The sequence below is a fragment of the Aegilops tauschii genome, chromosome 5, assembly GCF_002575655.3.
Source record: "Aegilops tauschii subsp. strangulata cultivar AL8/78 chromosome 5, Aet v6.0, whole genome shotgun sequence".
Taxonomy (NCBI): domain Eukaryota; kingdom Viridiplantae; phylum Streptophyta; class Magnoliopsida; order Poales; family Poaceae; genus Aegilops; species Aegilops tauschii.
In genome coordinates this window covers 278,572,797-278,597,092 of record NC_053039.3, presented here as the reverse complement: position 1 = coordinate 278,597,092, position 24,296 = coordinate 278,572,797, and the positions used below count along the sequence as shown (strand labels likewise).

Below are 24,296 nucleotides of genomic sequence, written 5' to 3'. Positions count from 1 at the left end.
AGACGTGTTAACCATCAGCAGATATATATGTGTTGGGCCAGAAGGCAACGTAGCATCATCATCTCCACAAGTACACAAGCCAAGCTAAGGCACCAAATTCACAGAATATCAGTGAAGTCTTGGCTTTACTTGTACATACACCTCTGTTTGCTAATATTTTCATGCAAATATCAGAGTCCTGTCCTGGTTCTTTGCATGGTGGGGATGGGTCAACAAGCTGCAGAGGCAGCTAAGAAGAAATTTGACATGGAAATCAAGCTGCCCCTGTCCGGTATTGAGATTCTGCAGACTTTGCTTGATGCCATGGTGAGAAGGCTGTAGCAGGAACTTGTTACCTGCTCAGATCCAGAAAGACAAGTTTGTACTTGAAAAAATGGAATGCTAAGTGATTGTTGAATTCAGCAGGTATAGAAGGATATATGTGGTCTTCTAACATGTGGTGCTAGTTTTTCCAATTGGGTAGAGTGGATAATTGAAAAAAGAATAGAGGGGAAGTTGGTGGATCAGAACTGAACTTTTAGGAGCTTCAGAGGCCATGGGAATAATATGTGCATTTGAGGAGTAGCTGGAAACAAAGTGTACATCAGAGATGTGCAACCTAGCAGAGCGAATAGACACGGAAGTGGTTAAAATCTGGAGTGATAGTCTGATATATGTATGGCTTCAAGCCTTGAAGGTCACGTAGCACTGCCTTCACCACAACTCGCAGGTCACTAGCATGGCCATGAAGCATGCTAAATATCAGTGAGCAATCTGCAGTCCTGACCTTGCGTGTCTATGTAGCTTGTTAATATCTGCATAATCAGTTCTTCTGCTGGCAGTGATTTCTTTTCTTCTTTCGTGTTGCCTCCATTGCTGGTTTTCCTGGGCTGAGCATGTCTCTTCATATTCTGTCTTTTAGGTTCTTATTTTCTTCTTCTGCTACCGTGCTACACCTAAGGAGGAGAGAACTGAAGCTACTTTCATCGCCATCTTTCCTGTCCAACACTAGTTCTGCTCCTATCTCTTCTTTACAGCAAGGTCATCTCCGATTAGTCCCATCTGCAGGACCCACAGAACAAGTAGTATTAACTCCTAATGGCACCAGCAGTAATGGAAACAGAAACAAGGGAAGGAGGAGAAGCAGGAGAAAGAGGAAGGAGACAGCAAAAGAAGAAAAGGAATGTGTACCATCTGCAGAAGAAGTGTCCATCAGAATAGCTGAGGCCTATGAAAGTGGTGACCCCCTTGGGCGGAAGGAGCTGGGCCGGTGTGTGATGCAATGGCTAAAGCTGGGCATGTGCTCAATGGCCTCCACATTTGCTTCCACGGAAGTGCAGAACGATGGAGCAGCATTCTCATTGGATGGGGGATCATCTGAAGGCAACCTGGAGTTTATGATTCTGGCACAGCCTTACCTCGCTGCCATCCCCATGCCCCAGGGACATGAAGCTCTCTGCCTCAAAGCCTCCACCCACTACCCCACCCTCTTTGACCACTTCCAACGTGAGCTCCGTGAGGTCTTGTTGAAACACCAGAACCAGGGCCTTATTTCTGATTGGCGTTCCACAGAATCCTGGATACTTCTGAAAAAATTAGCTAAGTCTACCCAGCATCGGCAAGGTGCCCGCAAACCTAAAGCTCCTGCGATGCACAGCCTCCTTGGTATAAGCCTCGACAAGACAAGGCTGATGCAGACCAAAATTGAAGACTTTGTCAAGAAAATGTCAGACCTTCTAGACATCGAGCGAGATGCAGAGCTGGAATTCACCCAGGAAGAGTTGAATGCCACCCCAACAACGGATAGTGCAGCAAAGCAGCCACTGAAGCCAGTCGCGTATTTGGTGAGTCATGGTCAGGCGGAACAAGAGCAGTGTGACACCGTTTGCAATTTGAATGTTGTCAGTACCTCAACTGGTTAGTGTGCTTACGTCTTTTTTATGTTCTTATTTGGGTTAGTAGTTACAATTATGCATCGTTAGGGGCACGATGTTTGTCTCAATGAGTGTTCCCCTAATTGGTTAAGAATGTAGTAAGATATGCTTTTGAAGATCCTTATGTATTTAAACATGCAGGTACAGACAAATAATGTATATTCTTCTAGTTTAAAGTTCCTGATACTTGAAGTTGCTACATGATGTAAACAGTGAACAATTGATAAGACATGCTCATTGAGCTAAATATCTTATTGCGTGCAGGCTTGGGAGGCCTACGTTTGGTTCTGTTTAGATTGGAAGGCACCCATAAACTGCCTCCATCAACACTGTCCCCTGGGGACATGGTTTGTGTGAGGACATGCAATAACCAGGGCGAGGTTGGCACTTATTGCGTGCAAGGCTTTATACATAATCTTGGTGAGGATGGCTGCAGTATTACTGTTTCTTTGAAATCCCGGCCTGGTGATCCTACCTTCTCCAAGTTTTCTGGGAAAAGTGTGCGGATCGACAGGATACAGGCATTGGCTGATGGACTTACATACGAGGTGATGCAGTTTTGCTCATGCACCGGATAGTATTCTGTTTTGAAGATAATTTACCTTTCCTCATGTTGGTGGCACATCATATGCATGTAATTCCTTAATGCAGCTCTGAGTCACTTATATTTTGATGATTTCCATCGAAGACATGTTCGGACGGTTTCCATGTCCGTGCCTTCCCAGAGAAGTATCAATCTAAGTATCAACCTATTGTTTACTTAGCAGTAAACTGGCACACGGCAGCATCCCTTTGATACTTTATTATTAACACAAGATTGCCCTTTTGAAATAAAATTTCATGATATTGAATATAACATGTAGCATAAAAACTCATAACTGGAAATGAATCCTTATTGGTATAAACTTTATTCTTTGGTATGCAAAACTTAACCGCCAATCCTTGTAGGAAGGGTATATGTGAGGGCAGTGTAAGTTACCCTGTAAAACTATGTTGCTGTTTCAGCATCAGTATTGTGATTCAAAGGAATTTCATAGGTTTTTCGGAGGATTTGTATACTTAGGAATTTTACACTCTATTTTCCTACATAAGTTGTTTGAATTCATAGGATTGGAATCCTTAGAAAAAAATCGTAAGGATTGGTTTGCACTCTATTTTGGAGGAAATTTTCCAACCACTCAAACCACTTGGTACAATTCCTTTGTTTTTCCTGTGCTATCAAACACTTCTTCTGTTCTATCCAGGATCTTGAAAACCGGAATTTTAGCTCATTCATCTATGCTTATGATTTGGCAGCGCAATTGTGAAGCACTGATACTTCTGCAGAGGAAAGGTTTGCAGAAAACAAATGCTTCCATTGGGGTAGTAGCCACTCTGTTTGGGGACAAGGAAGACATGACGATGCTGGAGCAGAATAATCTGACTGATTGGGGTGAATCAGCAATACAGGACAATGGTTTACTGGGGAAGAATAAGTATGACTTTGATGCCTCGCAGTCGCAGGCTATTACACTAGGCTTGAACAAGAAAAGGCCTGTCCTAGTTATCCAAGGGCCACCTGGTACAGGCAAGACTGGTTTGCTTAGTTATCTCATTAAGTGTGCTGTCCGACAGGGTGAACGTGTTCTTGTAACAGCTCCAAGCAATGCAGCAGTTGATAACATGGTGGAGAAATTGTCAGGTACTGGGCTTAACATTGTACGAGTTGGAAATCCTGCCAGGATATCTCCATCCGTTTCATCAAGGTCCTTGGGAGAGCTTGTGAAGAGGAGGCTTGAAAAGTTCACACAAGAGTTTCAGAGGAAAAAATCTAACTTAAGAAAGGACCTAAAGCATTGTATACAGGATGATTCTTTAGCTGCAGGAATACGACAACTACTGAAAAAACTTGGGAAGAACTTCAGAAAGAAGGAGAATGAAATAATCAAGGAGGTACTTTCAAATGCTGATGTTGTCCTATCAACTAATATAGGGGCAGCTGATCCGCTTATCAAGGAAATTGGTTTTTTTGACCTCGTCATTATAGATGAAGCTGGACAAGCAATTGAACCCTCATGCTGGATCCCTATACTACGGGGAAAGCGTTGCATTCTTGCTGGAGATCAACACCAGCTTGCACCTGTAATATTATCAAGGGAGGCCATGCAAGGTGGCCTAGGGATGTCTTTATTGGAGAGGGCTTCATCATTGCATGATGAACTACTGACTACGAAATTAACAATGCAATACAGAATGCACGAGTCAATAGCCAATTGGGCATCGAACGAGATGTATTTTGGGTTGCTCAAATCGTCACCATCCGTTGCTTCTTGCCTTCTTGTCGATTATCCATCTATCCAGGTATAGATGCTCTGTTCCTCTTGCTAAACTATAACCAACATTCTTACACATACCAAAGGTATGGATCGCTATGCTTGTAGATGTTCTACCCCCCACTATGCGCCATGCTGCAATTTGGCACCCTGATAGATATTGCGTACTCATGTTTTGTACTGAATTTCCGCTTATCTTGAATCTCCTGACTGACCAAGCTGCTTGTGAACTGCATGGCGGAGAATTCATCATACCTTTTCACTTGTTCAAAATATACTGGAAATGTGTGTTGGCTGCAATTCTTCATGTTTGTTTCTACACATATGAGGGGGGCTGGTGCAGACTATACTTCCAGTTAAGCATGTGAAGTTTGAATTTGGATTTGAAATTTTGTGGGATTGTAACCATATATCTTAGTCGACACACACAATTGTTTCCAGAAAAGTTTAGAACTTTTTAGGGTTGGTACCGTTGGTAGCCTACTTGTTCTAGTGCTACAAGCACAATGGGTGCTACCGAATTTTCAGAACTCTGTAGGAGTGCTATCGTGCATTAGTGGCACAGTAGCACCCATTGTGTTTCTAGCACTAGAACTCCTCTGTGTGTTTATTACACCATTTAGATTGCCTAATTCGTGCTAATATAAGTTCATGAAGAGGAAGTTATGTGGTTCCTATGTCTATGGGTTGGTAGATGGTGCTGCAAGGAGTATTTAGTCTAACGAGGTGCAAAGTAGTTTAAACTGCTGAGTGAGTAATATATTATGGCAGCTGATGATGGTACTGTGCATGTGTTAGAATAATACCCACATCTGTTCGCCAACTTGCTCAGTACTAGTTGGGAAGTACAAATAAGAACAGTTAGTTTCTTCATTAGCCAGATTTGTGTATAATTTCTGTACAGATACGTCCCACGTATCAGAGAAAAATTTCTGAGATACAGATTGTTTATTGGTGGTCAATACCAGATCCTTGCAGAAGGATAGCAAGTACCCATTACCAGTGAAGCAAAAATATGAACTGATCTTTTCTCTCCTGAAAGTTCTCATGTCCCACTTTTCTTATCATTCTCATCTAAAATTCGAATCTCTCTATACATGCTCTCTCGCTTATCATCTACTACCTCTGTACCGAAATACTTGTAGTTGGGGAAACTTGTACTAGTTTCCCCCAACTACAAGTATTTCGGTACGGAGGGAGTACATGATTTTTATCCTCATCCTGACATCATTTTCTGTCAAAGCCAAACATCATGGTTTTCTCTGCTGAGAAGACTTCAGACATCCTAACTCCTGTCCAACAATATGCCCACTACCCACACCATTCCGCCACCAGAAGCATCCACATTGCCTTGATAGTAACCGTTGTTCACCGTCGTAGACGACTATCGCTGGAGTCTTGCTGATCTCTCAGAAGACTCACAAGTTAAGATGCTGGCATCGAGCCTCCTGTTCTTGTGGTGCCACAAAGAAGTCCTGTCCTTGCTATTCCTGCAGCTCAAGGACGAGATGCTTGTTAGAGAGGAGTGTAATGCTGTATTGCTGTTTAGAGGAACTGTAGTAAGTAGTTATGTGATCCCACTGCAACAGGTATGACCATATGAGTACTGTACCACGCAAAATTGTTCAGTCCAGCACAGTAGAGATAAGATTAGTTAGTTCTCTTGTTAATTGGGTTTATCTCCTTAGCATATTACATGTGTTCCATTAGTGATATAGCTTATTTATCAGAGGTCAAGTTTTCACTATAATAGGGGATATCATGTATCCATTAGTGATACAGTCTTTTCTCTCCAAAATCTCTAAAAATGCCAGAGCTATACCCCGAATAGACCAAACCTAAACGCCCTCCCTAGTTCCTGTTATGATATTCATTTGAAATTATTGGTGAACTAGATACTATTGCAGTTACTATTTGACTTCTTATTTGAATAGTCGCTCAAACTCTTAAACCAAAATTACCTTGTAAGTGGTGGAAAATTATATTTTTCTTTCTTTCAGGAAACTTGGATAACTCGGTGTGCCTTGCTTTTACTTGACACCCGAATGCCATATGGAAGTCTAAATATTGACTGCGAGGAGCATTTAGACCTTGCTGGAACAGGCTCATTTTATAACAGCGGCGAGGCAGATATAGTTGCACAACATGTAGTCAATCTTGTACTATGTGGTATGTTTCAGTATATCTTCTTTAATATATACTGCTGCTATATTTACATTGTTTGTATATTAGTTGCAAATGTATTTGTTCTTAAGATTTTGGCTGCTCTTGGGTAGGATTGTCACGTAAGTGTTCTTAAGAGGAAGATGAGACCATAGACTTAAATTTGAAGGGTATGATCCTCTGTTCATATAGAAGTAGTTAGCCCCATTGAAATATATTCCCTGCCCTTCACCACCAGTTCAAATTTTTGGTTCTATTGGTTGGTGCATGAAGCTTGATATGGCGTCAGAGCCAAGAGATCATGGGTCAAGTCTCGGGTTTCCCGATTTCTCTACTTATATACTAAAAATAATGTAAAGTTCCATCTTTCACTTTTCTTCCCACCACCCCTTGGTCCAACCTTCCCCTTATGATAATCAACCACCTTAATTTACTTACCTTCTGAATCAATTCCACTTTAATTTACTTACCAAACTTCTCATCAAACTATAAGGTAAATCACGAGCAGGATTTGATAACCATTTATTTACACCATCGCATTAATATGGACAGGTAAATCACTAGAATATTTATATCCCGTTGCAATGCACGGGCTTTATCCTAGTAAATAAAAAATTGCTTGCCCTCTTTTTGTCTATGTTTAGGCCTTGCCAAGCCAGCCACACGTGAGAGGCGTGGTTGGAGCATATGTGGATTGTTCAACTTTGTCCATCAGTTCAGACTTCTGGTTCTATTGGTTGGTGCATGAAACTTAATATGATGTCAGAGTCAAGGCTGAGGTCTTTGGTAGCTGGCTTGGCTCTCTAGTTTAGGACTTTTCCCTCTCCCTCTGCGTCCCCCTCTCTTGTTGTACACTTTCATTCTCTCTTTGCGCGTTCTTTTCTCCTTCTACACATGTTTCTTTTTTTTTATATACTCCCTCCATCCCAAATTACTTGTCTTAGATTTGTCTAGATACGTGTCTACATACATTCGTATCTAGACAAATCTAAAACAAGTAATTCGGGACGGAGGTAATATAACTTTACTATCAGGGCCTCCCCTACATTTTTCCCGTCAAAAAGAAAAGAGGAAAGTTTTGGGTTCAAGTATCAGCTTTTACCGTTTAAATAAAACAATTGTTTGTCCTCTTTCTGTTCATGTTTAGGCCTTATCAAGCCACATGTGAAAGGGGGTGCTGAATTATATGTAGATTGCCCAACCTTGTCCATCAGTTTGACTTTTAGTTCTATTGGTTAGTGCATGAACTTAATGTGTTGAACTATATGTGGATTCCCCAACCCTCTCTATCATTTCGGACTTAAATGGTATCAGAGCCCTTGGGTTGAAGTCTCGGCTTTCACAATTTAAATAGATTTTTTGCTAACCCCCTTCTGCCATGTTTAGGCCTTATAGAGACACACATGAGAGGGGGTGTTAGTAACTTTCTTCATCAATTCGGATTTTTAATTCTAGCGGTTGGTGCATGAAACTTAATATGGTATCAGAGCCAAGGGATCTTGGGTTCAAGTCTTGACTTTCTTTATTTAAGAAAAAGTGAGCAATGGTGGAGGAGCTCGACGGTATTTTAATCAAGAATGTTGTGGGAAACTGAATTCAATCCGCGAAATAATCAAGATGATATTCGCCCACAAATTTGAACTCCCTTCTATGTAGAGATGCCATTGCGCACTTGCCACTAGGCCAAGAGCCTATCTATGACTTCCACGATTTGAATAAAAAATTGCTTGTCCTCTTTCTGTTCACATCTAGGCCTTATTGAGCCACGCATGATGAGGGGTGTTGAAGTATATGTGGATGTCCAACCTCTTAGTCAGTTCGGACTTTTGGTTCTACTAGTTGGTGCATGTGTCAGAGGCGTGGATCTCATACCATAGCCCATTAGAGATAACTATTTAATTAGGAAAGAGATCGGTTCAGTTAGATATGATTTGTTAGGAAAGTAGAGATTCTATTCTTAGGCATCAAGTCGAGTCTTCAATTTAAAAGGGACCGCATGTACCACACAAGGATTATGAAAGTCCCCAACCTTCTCTCCCTCTCATCCCCGGCACCATGGCCGGCAAACCTTTGCTCCTCGGAGCTATACCCCCAACCATGTCATGTTCATTGGTCTTAGGACCGGTCCCAATCCTAGCACGTGACAGCATGAAACTTAATAAGCCTCTAAGAAGAGTATCTAACAAAAAAACTAATGGAATGTTAGCCAAATAATGTCGCAACATCCAAATAATTCCTTCATCAAACAATATGTTATCTTACCTCAGCTAATTATAAGTACAATGTCAACAATACAATACAACCATCTAAAACCCATGAGTTACACTACCGTGGTTACTGTTCACGACATGCAAATGGCACATGAACAGTAATTTTCAGGCAAATACCTCTCTCCTTCGTGACAGCTCATCCTCATGCTTCTGTGGCAGCTAATTGCCCCTCGATTGCATGGCATTAGGACTCGAGAGATGGTTGACGACTATGGGCAGCCATTAGTGTTGCTTGACGTTGTTGAGGCTGGTAGTGGTGGGGGAAACTAGCATGTGGAAGTAGCAAATGCCTCTTGATGATGTGGTGTCACACGGATGGGGCAAACATAACAATGCCGCGGCTCGACCAGAGGCACTTATCTGAAGCCACGCCTCTGATGGAATGGTTCTTGGTCACAGAAATGCTTAATAATTGCACGAGACCACAACAACCTTCTTCTGCATCGGTGGTGCTGGAGCAAGGTATTGGTGGTTGTGGAGGTACAGCCATAACAATGACGGCATGACCACTCTCGCTGTCTCGCTGCCCTTCCTCTAGTGCTAACACTGCAATATTCTCCAATCATCCGATGTGGTTCAGAAGCTGGCATCGCGGAGATGGCTTCCAATATGAATCTTCTTACCATGAGATTGATCTCACTTTGCTTCTTCTCTAACTTCAACAATGCAGTTTGCACGCTTAAGAAAGCAAACATTGCGCATTCACTGGTTACTAGATAATTCTTGTTCACGTTGAGTAGTTTGTGTCCTCTAATTATGGATTGAAGTAAATGACCCTTGTGTCTAAGGGGCCCGAACAGATACGACCACTTTATTGCTATTTAGTTTATTGGTTACATCCTGAACCAACAGAATCCCTTCAGTTGATTGCATGCCCAGGGTAAATTTATCTTTTGGCTGAAGTTAATCATCATCAGGGTAGCTTCCCATACCTCCTCTGTCTAATGGTGTCGCGTACGCTGGCTCTGGCGACGCCCTGCTCGCCTCGGCGGCGCCGCCGCCGCTGCCGCCCTCACCCCTGGCCTCGCCCGCGGCCGGCCCGCCGGCACCCCCCTCGCCTGTTTCCCCGCCGTCGCCTCCGGCTGTCCCTCCGCGCGAGTCTTGGGCTGACCTCGCCGAGGCGGCTGATGTTGCTGCGGGCCGCCCCATCGCCTACCGCAACCGCATCCCGCCCCGTGCCCCGGTCCGGCCACCTCCATCCGTCCCAGCCGGCGGCCCGACTCCCAGGGGTGGGAGTTCGGCCTCCCGCGGGACCGATCGGCGCCACCAGCGGCCATCGGGCGCGCTGCCGTCTCCTGGGTCGAAAAAAGGGGACGCCTTGGGGTCTCGGGCCTCTCCCCGGCGGCGTCGTGCTGGCGGCTGGGGCGTCGCCGGCCGCGCTGACCGTGGTGCAGCGCTCGCCTCCTGGTGGTCCCCCGCGCTGGCGGCGTCCGCCTCTGCTCCGGCCGGCCCGTCGCTGGCGGCGGCGCTCGCGCTCTCGGGCATACTTGTCCGGCGAGCTCCCTTCCATCCGTTCATCTCCGCCTTCGGTGCCGCTCCCTCCCAATCTCCGGCCGGCCGGTGTGCCGTGCCCTGGCCGCGCCGTCCCCTTCCTGCCCCGGCGGCGACCTCCGCGGCGGCGCCTGGGGAAACCCTCGTGCCCCGGTTGGTTGCCCCGGGCAGGTCGTTTCGGGCCGCTCTGCTTATGGGCCTCCCTGGGGCCCATCCTGTTGGACCTACCCTCGGGTTGTCGGCCGATGGGCCCCCAGGCGGGATGCGGGCCGCTGACCGACGCGTGGGCCGGCCGCCCAGCCCCGCCGCGCATGGTGTGGCCCAGCTGTGCCCCCTGGCGCGGTCTGGCCCGTCCCAGCGCTTGATTTGGCCCCCTGTAGGGTTTCCCCGAGCCTCCCGTGCCCCGACCCCCGCTTCCCATCCTGCTGCCTCGCAGGCCGCCTTCCTCGTCCCCTCCAGCCGCCGCGCCCCCTCGCCCCCGCCTCCGCCGCCGGCCATGACCCGGGAGTGGGGCGACGCCGAATCCCGCCCGAAGCGGCGCGCGGATGACCGCCGCGACCCTCCGCGCTCCTCCCCCGACGGCCTCCGGCGGGAGGCTGACCTCCGGAGCCAGCTCACCTCCCGCCCGGCTCGCCGATCCCCTGCCCGCGACTCCCGTGACCCCCGCCGCTCGCCTTCCCGCCAATCCCGCCGCTCCCCGACGCGGGATGACCGCCGCTCCCACTCGCCTGCCCGCCGGAATCCGCCTCGGGAGGACTCTCGGGACCGGGGCAACTCGCCTGCGCGGCGTTCCCCTGCCCGAGGCCGGTCTCCGACCCGGCGCTCGCCGGCCCGCGATGGCCGTGGCTACCGCCGGCCCTCTCCTCCGCGTCAAGCTCCTCCCGCTTCCGAGTCCACCGCCCCTGAGAACCGGCGTTACCAGCCCCCACGCGCCCAAGCCGCTTTTCCGCCCTCTAACGGCGGCAACGGGAACCGTGGGCGCCCGGGCGCTAAGAAGAAGAAGAAGAAGGGGCCACCTCGCCCTCCTCCTGCCGCCCCCTCCGCCGCCGTGGTGACTCCGGCCTCGGGTGCCGTCGCCACCTCCGTGGGTCCGCCGTGCTTCAACTGCGGCCTGTCAGGCCACTTCCAGGTGGCTTGTCCCAACCCACCGACCTGCTACCTCTGCAAGGAGGCCGGGCACCCCGCGGTTCTCTGTCCGGAGCGCCCGGTCACGGAGGAGATCATGATGTACGGCCACGGCATCGAGGACATGGGCTTCTTCCACATTGAGGTGCCGGAGCTCCCGCCTCCCTCCCCCTCGCTCCTGGCCCTTGTGACGGTCGTGGGGGAGGGCGTCGCCACTCCGGAGCTGATCGAGGCCGAGCTCAACCACCTCTGCCGGTGCAAGTGGGATTGGCAGGTGACCTCCACCGCGCCCAACGCCTTCTCGGTGATCTTCCCTGACGCCATGAGCATGGGCTTCTGCACCCGCAGCGACAACATCACCTTGGCCATCAACGGGATTGTGGTGAACATCTCCGAGCCGAGGTGGGATCCCAAGGCCGTGGCGGTCCTGGACACGGCTTGGCTCCTCATCGCCGGCCTCCCAGACGTGGCCCGGTCTGAGCGGGTCATTCGCAGTATGTCCAAGATCCTGGGCAAGGTGGTGGTGGTCGACGAGCTCTCTCTGCGCAAGGAGGAGGAGGTCCGGGTCAAGGTGAAATGCCTGGACGCCTCCAAGCTCCACACCACGCTTCGGGTCTTCTTCAACGACGACGGTTACGACCTCACCATCTGCCCCGAGCCGCCGAACCACATCGGCCGCCCCCGCCTCTCCGCTGACAGCCTCCAGGGGGGCGGGCCCGCGGATGCCGATGGGTCCCACCACCGGCGCCCCCGCCACTCCCGCTTCGACGACAACGAGGAGGACGACGACATCTCTGAGCGCTCCCGCTCCCCGTCTCGTGAGCCCGCCAACCCCCCCTCGGGCCGCGGCGGCTCCGGGCAGGGCCGCACCCGAGTGTCCGCCGCGGACCTCGCGATGGCCCTCCAGCTGGCCGCACCCCCAGTGGCGCCCTCTCCCCCTGCCTCGGAGTCGGTCAGTGACATCTCGAGTGTTGGGCTGCTCGTCGTGCCCCCCTCGTCGCCCCGCTCTCCTTCCGTCGACTCCGCTCGCCGCTCCTCTCCATCGGGCCCGGAACCACCGTCCCCCCCGGCCCCGACCTCCCCGGCCCTCACAGGTGGTGACGGTGGTACCCCACCCCTCGGAGAGCCCTCTCCGGTGCCCCCGCCCGCGGGGGATGCGTCTGGCGACACCCTGGAGCTCGTCGCCCCGCTCCCCCCGCTGGTGGTCCCCGACGCCCACCCCACCTCCCCTGCCTCCCCGGCTTCGGCGGTGGCCGTGGTCGTCACCACTCCGGTCTCCACGATCCCTCCCCCGACGGTGGCGTACACCAGGCGGCCCCGCTCCTCCTCGACGCCGGTGACTGCGTCTCGCCGCAGCGCCCGCCTCGATGCGGCTCGCCCGGTCGATGCCTCGGTTCCGTCCATCGCCGCGCGTGCTGAGACCCGGGCGGCTGCCCGGAACCTCGAGTCAGGTGTGGATTCCGCCCTTCCCAGTTCTTCCTGTTGTTCCTTCTCCACGCTTGAGGCCGTTCCTCTTAGACACCTTGCCAAGGTGGCCACGGACTCGGCCATCGTTTCAGGGGGGAAGTGGGTCCCCCCTTAGAGCAGATCGCGGCCATTAGGGCTCGCGAGATTCTTGATGGCAAGCTGGCTGAGACCCGGGCTCGCCTGCGTAGGACCCCGGAGGAGCAGATTGCCCGTACCACTGATCAGGCCCCTACGGTGGGCGACGGGGCCATTCGTGGGCGCACTCGGTCCCGCATTGCTGCTCTCCGCGCCCAAAGCGCATCTCGTGTTCTGGGGTCAAGCAGGCCCCCAATGGGGGCTTAGATGCGGGCCCTTTTTTGGAACATCCGCGGCTTCGGCCATGATGGCCGACGCCGCCAACTCGTCGATTACGTGCGTGACGAACACATTGACATCATCGCCATTCAGGAAACCTTGCGCACGGATTTTTCTCTTCCCGAGCTGGAGCGTCTTAGCCCCCACCTATTCGCCTGGCATTGGCTCCCTTCTAGTGGGACCACGGGGCACTCGGGAGGCATCCTTTTAGGTGTGAAGGATGCCACCTTTGAGGTTGGCGGGATGGACCGGGGCGAGTTCTTCGTTAGCATGGAGCTCTTCGAGAGGGCGCTCAACTTCAAATGGGAGGTTGTCATTGTCTATGGGCCGGCGGACCACCGCCGCTCCCCGACCTTCCTTGATGAGCTCCAACGGAAGGTCTCCGCCTCCACCTTCCCGGTGGTTGTTGGAGGGGACTTCAACCTCATCCGCTCTCCCGATGATAAGAATAATGACCGAATCAACCTCCCCAGGATGCAGATGTTCAACGACTGCATCGCGGATCTCGGCCTCCGCGAGCTTGAGCGGACGGGTGCCAGGTTTACCTGGACTAACCGCCAAGCCGACCCGACGCGGTCCGTCTTGGACCGCGTCCTAGTCTCCCCGGAATGGGAACTTAGATGCCCCTTGGCCTCGCTTCGTGCGATTACCCGGATTACCCGGATTGGGTCGGACCACATCCCTCTCCTTCTCTCCACCGCCGATGAACGTCCTCCCACCCCGCCTCGCTTCAGGTTCGAGCTCTTCTGGCTCAACCAAGCGGGCTTCAGGGAGGCGGTCGCGGCCAAGTGGACCTCTGCGCGCTCCTCTCCCCACCGATCCATGTCGGCGATGGACTCCTGGCAGTTCTGTGCCAAGCTCGGCCGCCAATTCATGAAAGGGTGGGGAGCTAACCTTGGCAGGGACCTCCGCGAACGGAAAAAAGTCCTCCTTGAAGCCATCCAGGCCTTGGATTACCGCGCGGACACCTCCGGGATCTCCCCGGATGAGTGGATGGTGCGATATGATCTCGAGGATCAGCTCGCTACCATCTACACGGATGAAGAAGCTTACTGGAGGCTCCGCGGTACCCAGCGTTGGGTGCTGCGGGGCGATGCTAATACGGCATATTTCCAGGCGATCGCGAATGGGCGACGACGTCGGAACTCCATCCACTGTTTGTGGGATGGTGATTCCCAGCTCGTCCGCCCCTCGGACATCCGGACACATGTAGATGGCTTCTATAAAGCCCTATTCTCCCCCACCCCTCGGGGTGGGATCGCTCTGGCACCCGACACCTGGTCAGGCGCCCAGCTTGTGTCTGTTGCGGACAATGCCGCCTTAGTTGCCCCGTTCTCCGAGGAGGAAGTCCTCCCGACGATTGAGGGCATGAACGCCTCCTCGGCGCCGGGGCCGGATGGACTGCCAGTCTCCTTTTTTAAAGCATTCTGGCAGACCATCAAACCTGAGATCATGGCTCTCTTTGACGAGTTTTTCTTAGGGACCATGGATCTTGGGCGCCTGAACTATGGGGTAGTCACTCTTATCCCCAAAGTTCCGGGTGCGACGGACATCCGCCAATTCCGACCCATCACTGTGATCAATGTGATTTTTCGGATCCTGGCCAAAGGGTATGCCAATAGGGTGACCCGGCTCGCCGACTCGATCACCCACCCCAATCAGTCGGCTTTCATTCAGGGCCGTTTTATCCTGGATGGGGTGTTGGTCTTCCACGAGGTCCTTCACGAAGTCCGCTCCAAGCACCAACGGGCGGTATTCCTGAAGCTTGATTTCCATAAAGCCTATGACACTGTGCACTGGCCCTTCCTTCGGGAAGTTTTACTCCGTAAGGGCTTTGATGACCGTTGGGTGACCAGAGTTATGCAGCTTGTCTCCTGCGGTCGGACCGCTATTAACATTAACGGTGAGATTGGCCCCTTCTTCCCCACACTCTGTGGGGTCCGCCAAGGCGACCCTTTCTCGCCGTTCCTGTTTAACATGGTGGCCGATGCCCTCGCGGCCATTCTTGACAAAGCCAAATCGGCCGGCCACATTCACGGCGTGGTCCCACACCTTGTAGGAGGGGGGGGGGGGTCTCCCTCCTACAATATGCCGATGACACCATAATAATGGTTGAGGGCTCCGAGTCCGATATTGCCAACCTGAAGTTCCTCCTCCTCTGCTTCCAACGGATGTCCGGTCTGACCATCAACTTTGATAAGAGCGAAGTGATGGTGCTGGGATACCCACCGGTGGAGGCCCAGGGCATTGCGGACCGGCTTAATTGCCGCCTGGGTTCTTTCCCCACGACCTATCTGGGGATCCCCATTAGTGACTCTCGCCTCACCGTAGCGGACCTCCGCCCTTCCGTGACCCGGATGCAACACCGAGTCGAGCCCTGGAAGGGCCGGTGGCTCTCGAAGGCGGCGCGGGTAATCCTCATCAACTCCTCGCTGGCTAGCCTTCTCTGGTTCCTCATGAGCTTCTATAGACTCCATGAGACGCTTCACCAGGAGGTGGCCAAATATCAGTCCAGATTTTACTGGGCTGGCGAGGGGGACAAGCAAAAATACCATATGGTGAGCTGGCCGGACATTTGCAAACCCAAGGACCAGGGAGGTCTGGGGATCTTATCCTCCCGTCGCATGAACATTGCTCTCCTGTCCCGATGGCTATGGCGTATTGCCAACGGGGAGGGCGGCCTCTGGCTTACCATCATTCAGAATAAGTACCTTCGAGGACAACCTCTTGCTTTCTGCCAGCGCTCTGGGGGATCCCAGTTCTGGCAGGCGGTGATTCAGCTCCTCCCCGTGCTCCGGATTGGCACTTCCATCTCGGTGGGTTCCGGGTCCTCGACCCTGTTTTGGTTCGACCGCTGGCTTGGAGATTCCCCTCTGGCCGCCCGCTTCCCGGGCTTATTTGCCATTGCGGCAGATCCCCGAATTTCCGTCGAAGCGGCCCTTATTGACTTAGGGCGCCTCGCCTTTCGGCGCTCCTTTGGCCCCCAGGAGGTTGACGCGTGGGACGCCCTTCTACAGGACATCGCTCTCTTGCCAATGCAGGTAGAGGGCGCCACCGACTCCATGGCGTGGCGTCTGGAGCCCTCGGGATGCTTCTCCACGAAGTCTTTGTATGCTGCCATCGCCCCTTCGCTGGCCCCTGAGCCCTTTAGCCTGATCTGGGACATTCGTCTCCCCCTCAAGATCCGGATATTCCTCTGGCAGTGGATTCGGGGACGTCTCCCCTCTGGGGTGGAAGTCCGCAAGCGCAATGGCCCTGGGGACGGGATGTGTCCCCTGTGCGCCACGGTGGAGGATTCGAACCACATTTTCTTCAACTGCTCCACTGCCCAGTTCCTGTGGTCGTGCTTCCGTGAAACGGTCGGCGGACAGTGGTGCAATTCCAACTTCCCTGACCTACTCGCGGAGATCGATGCCTCCTCCCCGCGTTACCGCCATATTAGATGGTTGTGCATTGGGATCCTTGCATGGACGCTTTGGAATATTCGCAACAAGCTCGTTATTCAGAAAGTTCCTTTGCGACGTGCGACTGACGCGATCTTCAAAATGTGTGGCTATTTGCAGCTTTAGCGGCCGCTTAGCCGCCCCCAGGACCGGAGCACCATCGACACCCTCCTCACCGACCTTCGATCGATGGCCTTCCGCATGGCGCCCCCGCTTCCGCCACCACCGCCGGAACCTGATTAGGCTGGACTCATCCGTGGCGGGTTTTTTGTGTGTGTCCTTTTGTTCTTAGGGCTTGTTGAGCTGTGCCCTCAGCATTAACCCCTTTGGTACCGTGCGTTCTGTGCGGCTGTGACTTTGAGTGTGTTTGTGTGTGTGTGTGTGAACTCTGTTGGCTGTTTGATTCGGGCGGTTTGCTTTATCTATAAAGCGGGGCGAAAGCCTTTTTCGGTAATGGTGTACTCAGGAGCCATGATTTTGTATGTTTTGGCCTCCCACTCCAGACTCTGCCATGTAAACCAGTGCAGCAAAAGTAGAAGCCATAGTGTTGTAACTTGGATACCAAGTGTTGTAAACATTAGTTCATAATGCGGATAAACAATGCATGAAGTCCTGACAGGTGACAGGGATTGTGAAATTTAGATGTGAGAGAGTATTTAATTATTCTTGCCTAATAAATGTACTGCTCCCTCCAGTTCCCTAAATGTTGTCCTTTTAGACATTCGAACACTCTGAAACACAACTTTGACAGATAATACCTATCTCCAGAACGATACTTTTTAGGGAACCAAAGGAAGTAAATGAGGTTAACCATTAACAATATTATCTAACAACAAAAATCTACTCCTGTCTTGCCAATTTTGTTTCAATATAACTATAATAATGCAAACACACTAACTCACATCCTTTGGTATTTGTCTTTTAGTAGTGTATATTAGTCTATTTTCTTTATCCATTCACTGCAAGATGCACATAACTTAGCCTTAGATGAGGCCTTCCTTTCTTGATTCTGCATTTGCACTGGGACAATCTGTCAGCACTTTCCTTATCCACTGAACCATTTGATTTTAACTACGCCAATCTGTTGGCTCTTCATAACTGCTTAAACCAATCTTTGCAGGAGTCTCTCCAACTTCCATTGCTGTTCAGTCGCCTTACATTGCTCAGGTACAACTTTTAAGAGATAGACTAGAAGAATATCCAGAGGCTTTGGGTGTTGAGGTGTCAACCATAGATAGCTTCCAGGGGCGGGAGGCAGATGCTGTGGTCATATCAATGGTAAGACAACAGTATTGCACTGTTCTCCTTCTAATTTGTTGAGGTGACAAGTGTTTAAATCGTACTCCTATACGTAAATAAAGTAACATGACACTCCTTTTCTTCTTATCCCGACCTGACAATCTACATTGAAGGCTGAAATGACGTTTGTTTCTCAATCCTGTTAGGTTCGGTCGAACTCCTTGGGAGCGGTAGGGTTCCTTGGCGACAACAGGCGCATGAACGTGGCCATTACCAGGGCACGGAGGCATGTCACACTTGTGTGCGATAGCTCTACGATTTGCAACAATGAGTTCCTGGCCAGGCTCCTTCGCCACATCCGTCAGCATGGCCAAGTAAGGCATGTTGAACCCGGTTCCTACGGTGGTGATTATGGCCTTGGCTTCAGCCCACCTGCCTTGCCCTCCATCAGTTAGTGCTCCGCTCATTTGGCAACAAATCGGCAATCCTAAAGTGTTCCGTTTCTCCATGCATACATGTCGCGCAATTCTTGAGTGGTAAAACTGGGAGGTCCATCATGTACTACGGTTCTGAGGCTGGTACTTTGGGGTATCTGAGATGGCTCGATGGGCTGTCCTGAATGAACTGTGTGGCCAGACCAAGTTGTTTATCATGCACTTTTTGCGTTTAGCAGCAAAAACAATTAACTGTCCTGGGTTTATGTAACATACGTATTGCTTACCTGACGATGGTTGAATATTATTGAGTGTTGCACACTGGATTATTTGATTATTACAGAGATGTACAGCAACTTAAATCTCATGATTAAAGGCAAATTCTTTTGGCAGATTCTCCCAGGATGTGCCCCCTCCCCGGCTTCTTCTAGAATCTCAATCTTACCTTACCCGGTCTTCAGGGAGATCGCGTGCTGCACTACCCATTCCGCCTGAGTTCCTTTTCGTGGTAAGAACTAGTGGTGCGTTTTACTTGAGGCTACATAAGCGGTTTTCTTTGGGATTTTTTTCGTTATTTTTTGTTTCTTTTCTTTTTCTTCTCCGTTTTTCTTTCATTCTTTTTAATTCATTTTTGCATTTTTTTCTTCTTTTTATATTTTTTTTCTATTTTCAGTTTTCTTTGTTCTTTTGGTTATTATTCTACATTTTTTTATATGTCCACAATATTTTTTCTAATACACGTCTAACATTTTTCCAATACAAATCATACATTTTTGTAATACATGGTCAACATTTTTTCTATACACAGTTTTAACATTTTTTGAATACATGGCCAACTCCTTTTCTATACATTTTTAACATTTTTTAATACATGGTCAACATTTTATGTATAATTTTTTTAAATGCTTGATAATAGTTTTCAAATTAAAAGATTAATAGTTATAAAAAAAGATTAATATGCTTTGAATACATGGTCAACATTTTTTCTATACACATTTAACATTTTCCAAATGCTTGATTAATATTTTTCAAACACTTGTTCAACATTTTTTTCAAATGCCTGATTAATATTTTTATATACATGATCAATTTTTTTAATTTTTATTTAATACTCCCTCCCTCCGGAAATACTTGTCCTAAAAATGGATAAAATGAATGTATCTATAACTAAAATAAGTCTAGATACAACCATTTCGAGGACAAGTACTTCCGGACAGAGGGAGTACATAGTAAAAAAAAATCTATACACATTTAACATTTCCCAAATGCTTGATTAACCTTTTTATACACATGATAAAAAATCATTATTTTTTAATAAGTGATCAACATTTTTTGTATACACGTTCAACATTGTTCGAACACTTGCTAAACATTTTTTGAATACTTGTTCAACATTTTTTAATACTTATTAAATATTTTCAAATACTTGTTCAATATTTTTCAAATACTCGTTGTAAAAATTTTAAATACTTGTTCAACATTTTTCAAATATGGATTGACTATTCGTCACCCTGGGTGAGGAATAGTTATTCTTCACCCCGTCTCTTTTACCATCAATGCACCGTAATTTTACGTTCCGTAAGTTTTGTCTTATTTCCGACATAAAAAAAGACTGTAATAATATATATAATCATCGTAAAAAATATTTCATGTTATGTAAAATTACAAACGTAAAAACATAGTGTAAAATACACATAAACTGTAAATTTTCTTGCCTTATGACCTATATTTTTATTTTTAATGCCAAATTTTACGTAGTGAATCAATAGGAATGTAACTATTTGAATTCCAAACGTAATTTAATTATGATATGATCATAAGATTACCTCGGGTGAAGAATAACTTATTCTGCACCCTGGATGATGAATAGTAACATTATATATATATATATATGGAAAATCCATCCTACCACCCGGTGGTAGTTACCCCACATATCTCATATACTACCAAGTGGTACTATATATACTATTTTATTATTTTAAATATGTTCATATAATATATCTAAGATATTTCAAAGCAAGTTACGTGAAAAAATTGCATATGAGCCCATAGTTTTTGTTATATTTATGAAATACGTACATATTTGTATGTAAAAAAGAGCATACTAAAAAAAGGTACATACTACCTAAAAATTTGTATATATCACCTAATCATTGTTATATACTACATACTACACGTACATACTCTCGGTTTCGACAGATACTACATACAACCACTTGCGTTTCCTATATATATATAGGACAAATGTTTCGTACAAGCAGTGGTAGTTACCACCACTTGCGTTTTCTATGTTGTATGTAGTATGTGTCGAGATCTAGAGTATGTACGTGTAGTATGTAGTATATAACAATGATTAGGTAGTATATATAGTAATTTTTAGGTAGTATATACCATGTTTTGAGTATGCTCTTTTTTACATACAAATATGTACGTATTTCACAAATATAACAAAAAATATGGGCTCATATGCAATTTTTTCATGTAACTTGCTTTGAAATATCTTAGATATAGTATATGAATATATTTAAAATGATAAAGTAGTATATATGATACCACATGGTAGTATATGAGATATATGGGGTAACTACCACCGGGTGGTAGGATGAATTTTCCATATATATATAAATATATATATATATATATATATATATATATATATATATATATATATAGAGAGAGAGAGAGAGAGAGAGAATATTTTAAAGTATAAACAAGAGTGCAAAAATAAAACAAAAAAAGACCTTGTGGCCTGCCGTGCGTGTGGGCCGGCCCAACTCGGTCCTCCCTTCAGCGAGTATAAAGGTGGACTCGCCAAAGGCGAGACATAGCGACGCCCCTCTCGTATGGCCTACCGGGCAGCGACGCACGTCAAATCTACACCCTTAAATTCATGCAAATCAATGTACATCCATCATACACGTGAATATCACACGTAGATAACAATTGTTGATAGCGAAAATACATAGTTCAAACATAAACTTTATTTTAAGTGCATAGCTCATTGGTTTTCTTTGTGGGTCCACGAGATCACTGGGTAGCTGCACATGCACCTGTTGATCTCGAAGATTCTGATGCATCCGTAGAAAATTGATAAGTTGATCTGCATCTTGTTGTTCTGGATGTGGACTTGTTCTCCAAGCATGTCAAAATCATAGATTCGGGCTGCCCCTTCACTCTCGTTCTTGACAATCATATTGTGCAAAATGATACAACATGTCATCAACTGCCACAAAGTCTCCGATTCCCACATAATTACAGCTCCATGAACAATACCCCAAAGATGAATCAAAGAACTCCTTTTGAATTAATTCATCAAACTCTGTCGGTCCATACTCCTCATTCGATGAACCATCCGAATCCATCGTATTGCCTACAAAACAATCACAAAAAACTGGCCGGACAATGTGTCGAACACATAGAGGGCACGATGCAGTCCGAGAGGAGATGGACGTACCGCAGCGGCGCCTGTGCCGGCGATAGTGTCTGTGGTGGCCAGAGTGGAGGGGAGGAGTGTTGTAGCAGTATTGGCGGCGCTGAGGGCTCGGTACAGTGTCGGAGCAAGGGTGTCTGCAAGCTAAGGGTGGGCCTGTACGGACGAGGGAGAAGATAGGAGAGGAAAATGGCTGGTCCAGCAGAGGGGATTGGGTGCAATTTGCGGTGGGGCTTGCCTGTCGGGTTTGACATGGCGGACACACCCATACCTTCCAATATGCTCCTCAGATTTGGGCTGGATATGAGAGGTGCCGGTCAGTCCGGTATGAGGAGCCTGTCTGGTCGGGTTTTTTGACCGGTCAATGACCGAACCTTTCAACCGGATGTATAGAGGGTGTTAGGGAGCCCGGCTATAAATGCTCTAAATACATGTGCTGCAAGATAGAACAGCTACTGCCTACCTACGAAGGCATGCGTGGACGTTTGTTTGCTGAATTGATAGCATATTTCTCCTAGAAAAACATGAACATATTGTCCCAAAACTGGTCTACGCAACTTCACGTCACGTGGCCACAGCTAGACACCCACTATCCTCTTCATTAACCATGCCACACATATTCCTCTTAGGGCACCTACAATGCGTGCGTCAAGGAAAAGTGTTAGCATTTATTTCCTGGAAAATCGGCAATTAATTGATTAAGTGTTTGGTGTCGATTTCAACTCATGCATCATGCGTTTGCCTTCTTTCTCCTCACGCACGATTTATGAAAGGCAACACTAACCTTGGTTTTTATTTAGTACTGCCACCGTGATTATCACCTAGCTTAGTTTTCCAATCTGTTTATATTTTTCATAAGCGTCTAAGAAAGCGCTCTGTAGTGGAGATGGCCTTAGAGCACCTACAAGTGGGGCACCAAGGAAAGGACTTAGGATTTATTTCCCAGCAAAGCGGCAGTTCATTGATTAAACTCCAACGCGAGGCTTAGTGTCCATGCCAACTAATGCATCAGGCGCTTGCCTTCTTTCCCCTCTTGCACAAGCTATGAAAGGGAACTAGAAGCATACACGCGCCTTGCTGCGCCGTTTTAATTTTTACCGTTTATTTATTTGATTGTTAATTCACTAATAGATTCCTTGTTGCTCTATTTGCAGGCCGGGGGTTGTTGTTCACTTCATGGGCCTTCTGTGTTTTGGCTTTCAAAATTTTGGGGTGAGAACACCCTTTATTGCATTGCAGGATATGTTCAGATGCTAAGAATCATCATTTACTTGGTAGGATATTACTCAGTTTTTTTACAACTATTATTCTTCACAAAAAGGTATGTTAGCAGCACTGCGAGAAACATATCCAAAGTAGTGGTAGGCATCACACATATTCCGGACCTACAGGGTTAACCATAGTACTTGATGAATGTAGATAGATGATTTACAATACGATGTATTGATCGGGGTGCTGGTGCACGTATATATGATACAAGGAAGAACTCTACCTCAACTATACAAGACTAGGAGGTGGGCCACAACTCCAATACACGTGCAATATAAAATATATACTCAACACCCCCCCCCCCCCCCCACAGTCGAAGCGTCGCTGGAGACACAGAGACTGGACCGGAACTCCTCGAAGACGGGAGTAGGCAATCCCTTAGTCATCACATCAGCAAACTGTTGCGTCGTCGGCACGTGGAGAACCCGAACACGACCAAGGGCAACCTGCTCACGCACGAAGTGAATATCGAGCTCAATATGCTTCGTCCGTCGATGGTGCACCGGGTTGGCGGAGAGGTAGACCGCGCTGACGTTGTCGCAGTAGACAAGAGTGGCCTTGTGAACATCACAAAGCAACTCCTGGAGCAGCTGACGTATCCAAGAGCACTCGGCCATGGCATTAGCCACGGCGCGATACTCTGCCTCGGCGCTGGAGTGGGAGACCGTGGGCTGCCGCTTCGATGACCAAGAGATCAACGAGGGCCCAAGGTAGACACAGTAGCCTGACGTAGAGCGTCGCGTGTCGGGGCAACCAGCCCAGTCAGCATCCGAGTAGGCCACAAGGTCGGTGGAAGCGGAGGCCGTCAGGGTGAGTCCCAAGGACATGGTGCGGCGTATGTAACGGGGAATACGCTTCACCAAAGTCCAGTGAGAGTCACGCGGGGCGTGCATATGGAGGCACACCTGCTGGACAGCGTACTGCAGGTCAGGGCGAGTCAGTGTCAAGTACTGTGAAGCACCGACGATAGAGCGATAAAACGCTCCATCGGACGCGAGAGACCCCTCCAGAGTAGAGACCTTCACCTTCGTGTCGATGGGGGTGGGCGCTGGCTTGCAATTAAGCATGCCGACACGCTCAAGGAGCTCGTGGGCTTACTTCTGCTGATGCAGAAAGAAACCGTCGGCCCGGCGGATCACCTCGATGCCGAGAAAGTAGTGCAGGGGCCCCAAGTCCTTGAGGGCGAACTCATCACGAAGACGAGCAGTCAGCCGCTGAAGGAGATCGGGGGCGGACGCCGTGAGGATGATGTCATCGACGTAGAGCAGCAGATATGCAATGTCAGCTCCCTGATGATACACAAAGAGTGAGGCATCGGAGCGAGTGGACCAAAAGCTCGGAGACTGCAGGAAGGCTGCGATACGCTGGTACCAAGCCCGAGGTTCC

At 48.6% G+C, this 24,296-nt stretch overlaps 1 protein-coding gene and 1 long non-coding RNA gene across 5 annotated transcripts; both read left to right on the top strand.

Moving 5' to 3' along the window:
* Nucleotides 1-449: 449 nt before the first annotated feature.
* LOC109731437 (DNA polymerase alpha-associated DNA helicase A) lies at nt 450-18,603 on the top strand. 4 transcript variants are annotated; one of them, XR_012184675.1, is made up of 7 exons: nt 450-744; nt 902-1,896; nt 2,178-2,461; nt 3,210-4,580; nt 6,226-6,394; nt 17,659-17,816; nt 17,984-18,603. XR_012184675.1 is itself a non-coding variant. In XM_020290584.4 (7 exons), exons 1-7 carry the CDS (start codon nt 719-721, stop codon nt 18,230-18,232), a joined length of 2,925 nt encoding a protein of 974 aa, XP_020146173.1. In that variant the 5' UTR covers nt 453-718; the 3' UTR covers nt 18,233-18,603. The 4 variants fall into 4 exon arrangements, 2 of the variants coding, with proteins under 2 accessions (XP_020146174.1, XP_020146173.1); XM_020290584.4 differs by having other exon boundaries at nt 453-744; nt 3,210-4,253; XM_020290585.4 differs by lacking the exons at nt 17,659-17,816; nt 17,984-18,603 and adding an exon at nt 16,659-17,175 and having other exon boundaries at nt 451-744; nt 3,210-4,253.
* Nucleotide 18,604: 1 nt separating this feature from the next.
* LOC141023391 (uncharacterized) lies at nt 18,605-22,986 on the top strand. The gene is made up of 2 exons (XR_012184677.1): nt 18,605-18,719; nt 22,796-22,986. It is a non-coding gene; the product is annotated as an uncharacterized lncRNA (long non-coding RNA).
* Nucleotides 22,987-24,296: the final 1,310 nt, after the last annotated feature.

Bases quoted from the DNA above. Each gene is read 5' to 3' on its own strand.
- LOC109731437 (XM_020290584.4), top strand. From the start codon at position 719: ATGGCCATGAAGCATGCTAAATATCA. The intron at 1,897-2,177 runs GTTAGTGTGCTT...TATTGCGTGCAG, and splicing joins TGTTGTCAGTACCTCAACTG to GCTTGGGAGGCCTACGTTTG. The intron at 6,395-17,658 runs GTATGTTTCAGT...CAATCTTTGCAG, and splicing joins AGTCAATCTTGTACTATGTG to GAGTCTCTCCAACTTCCATT.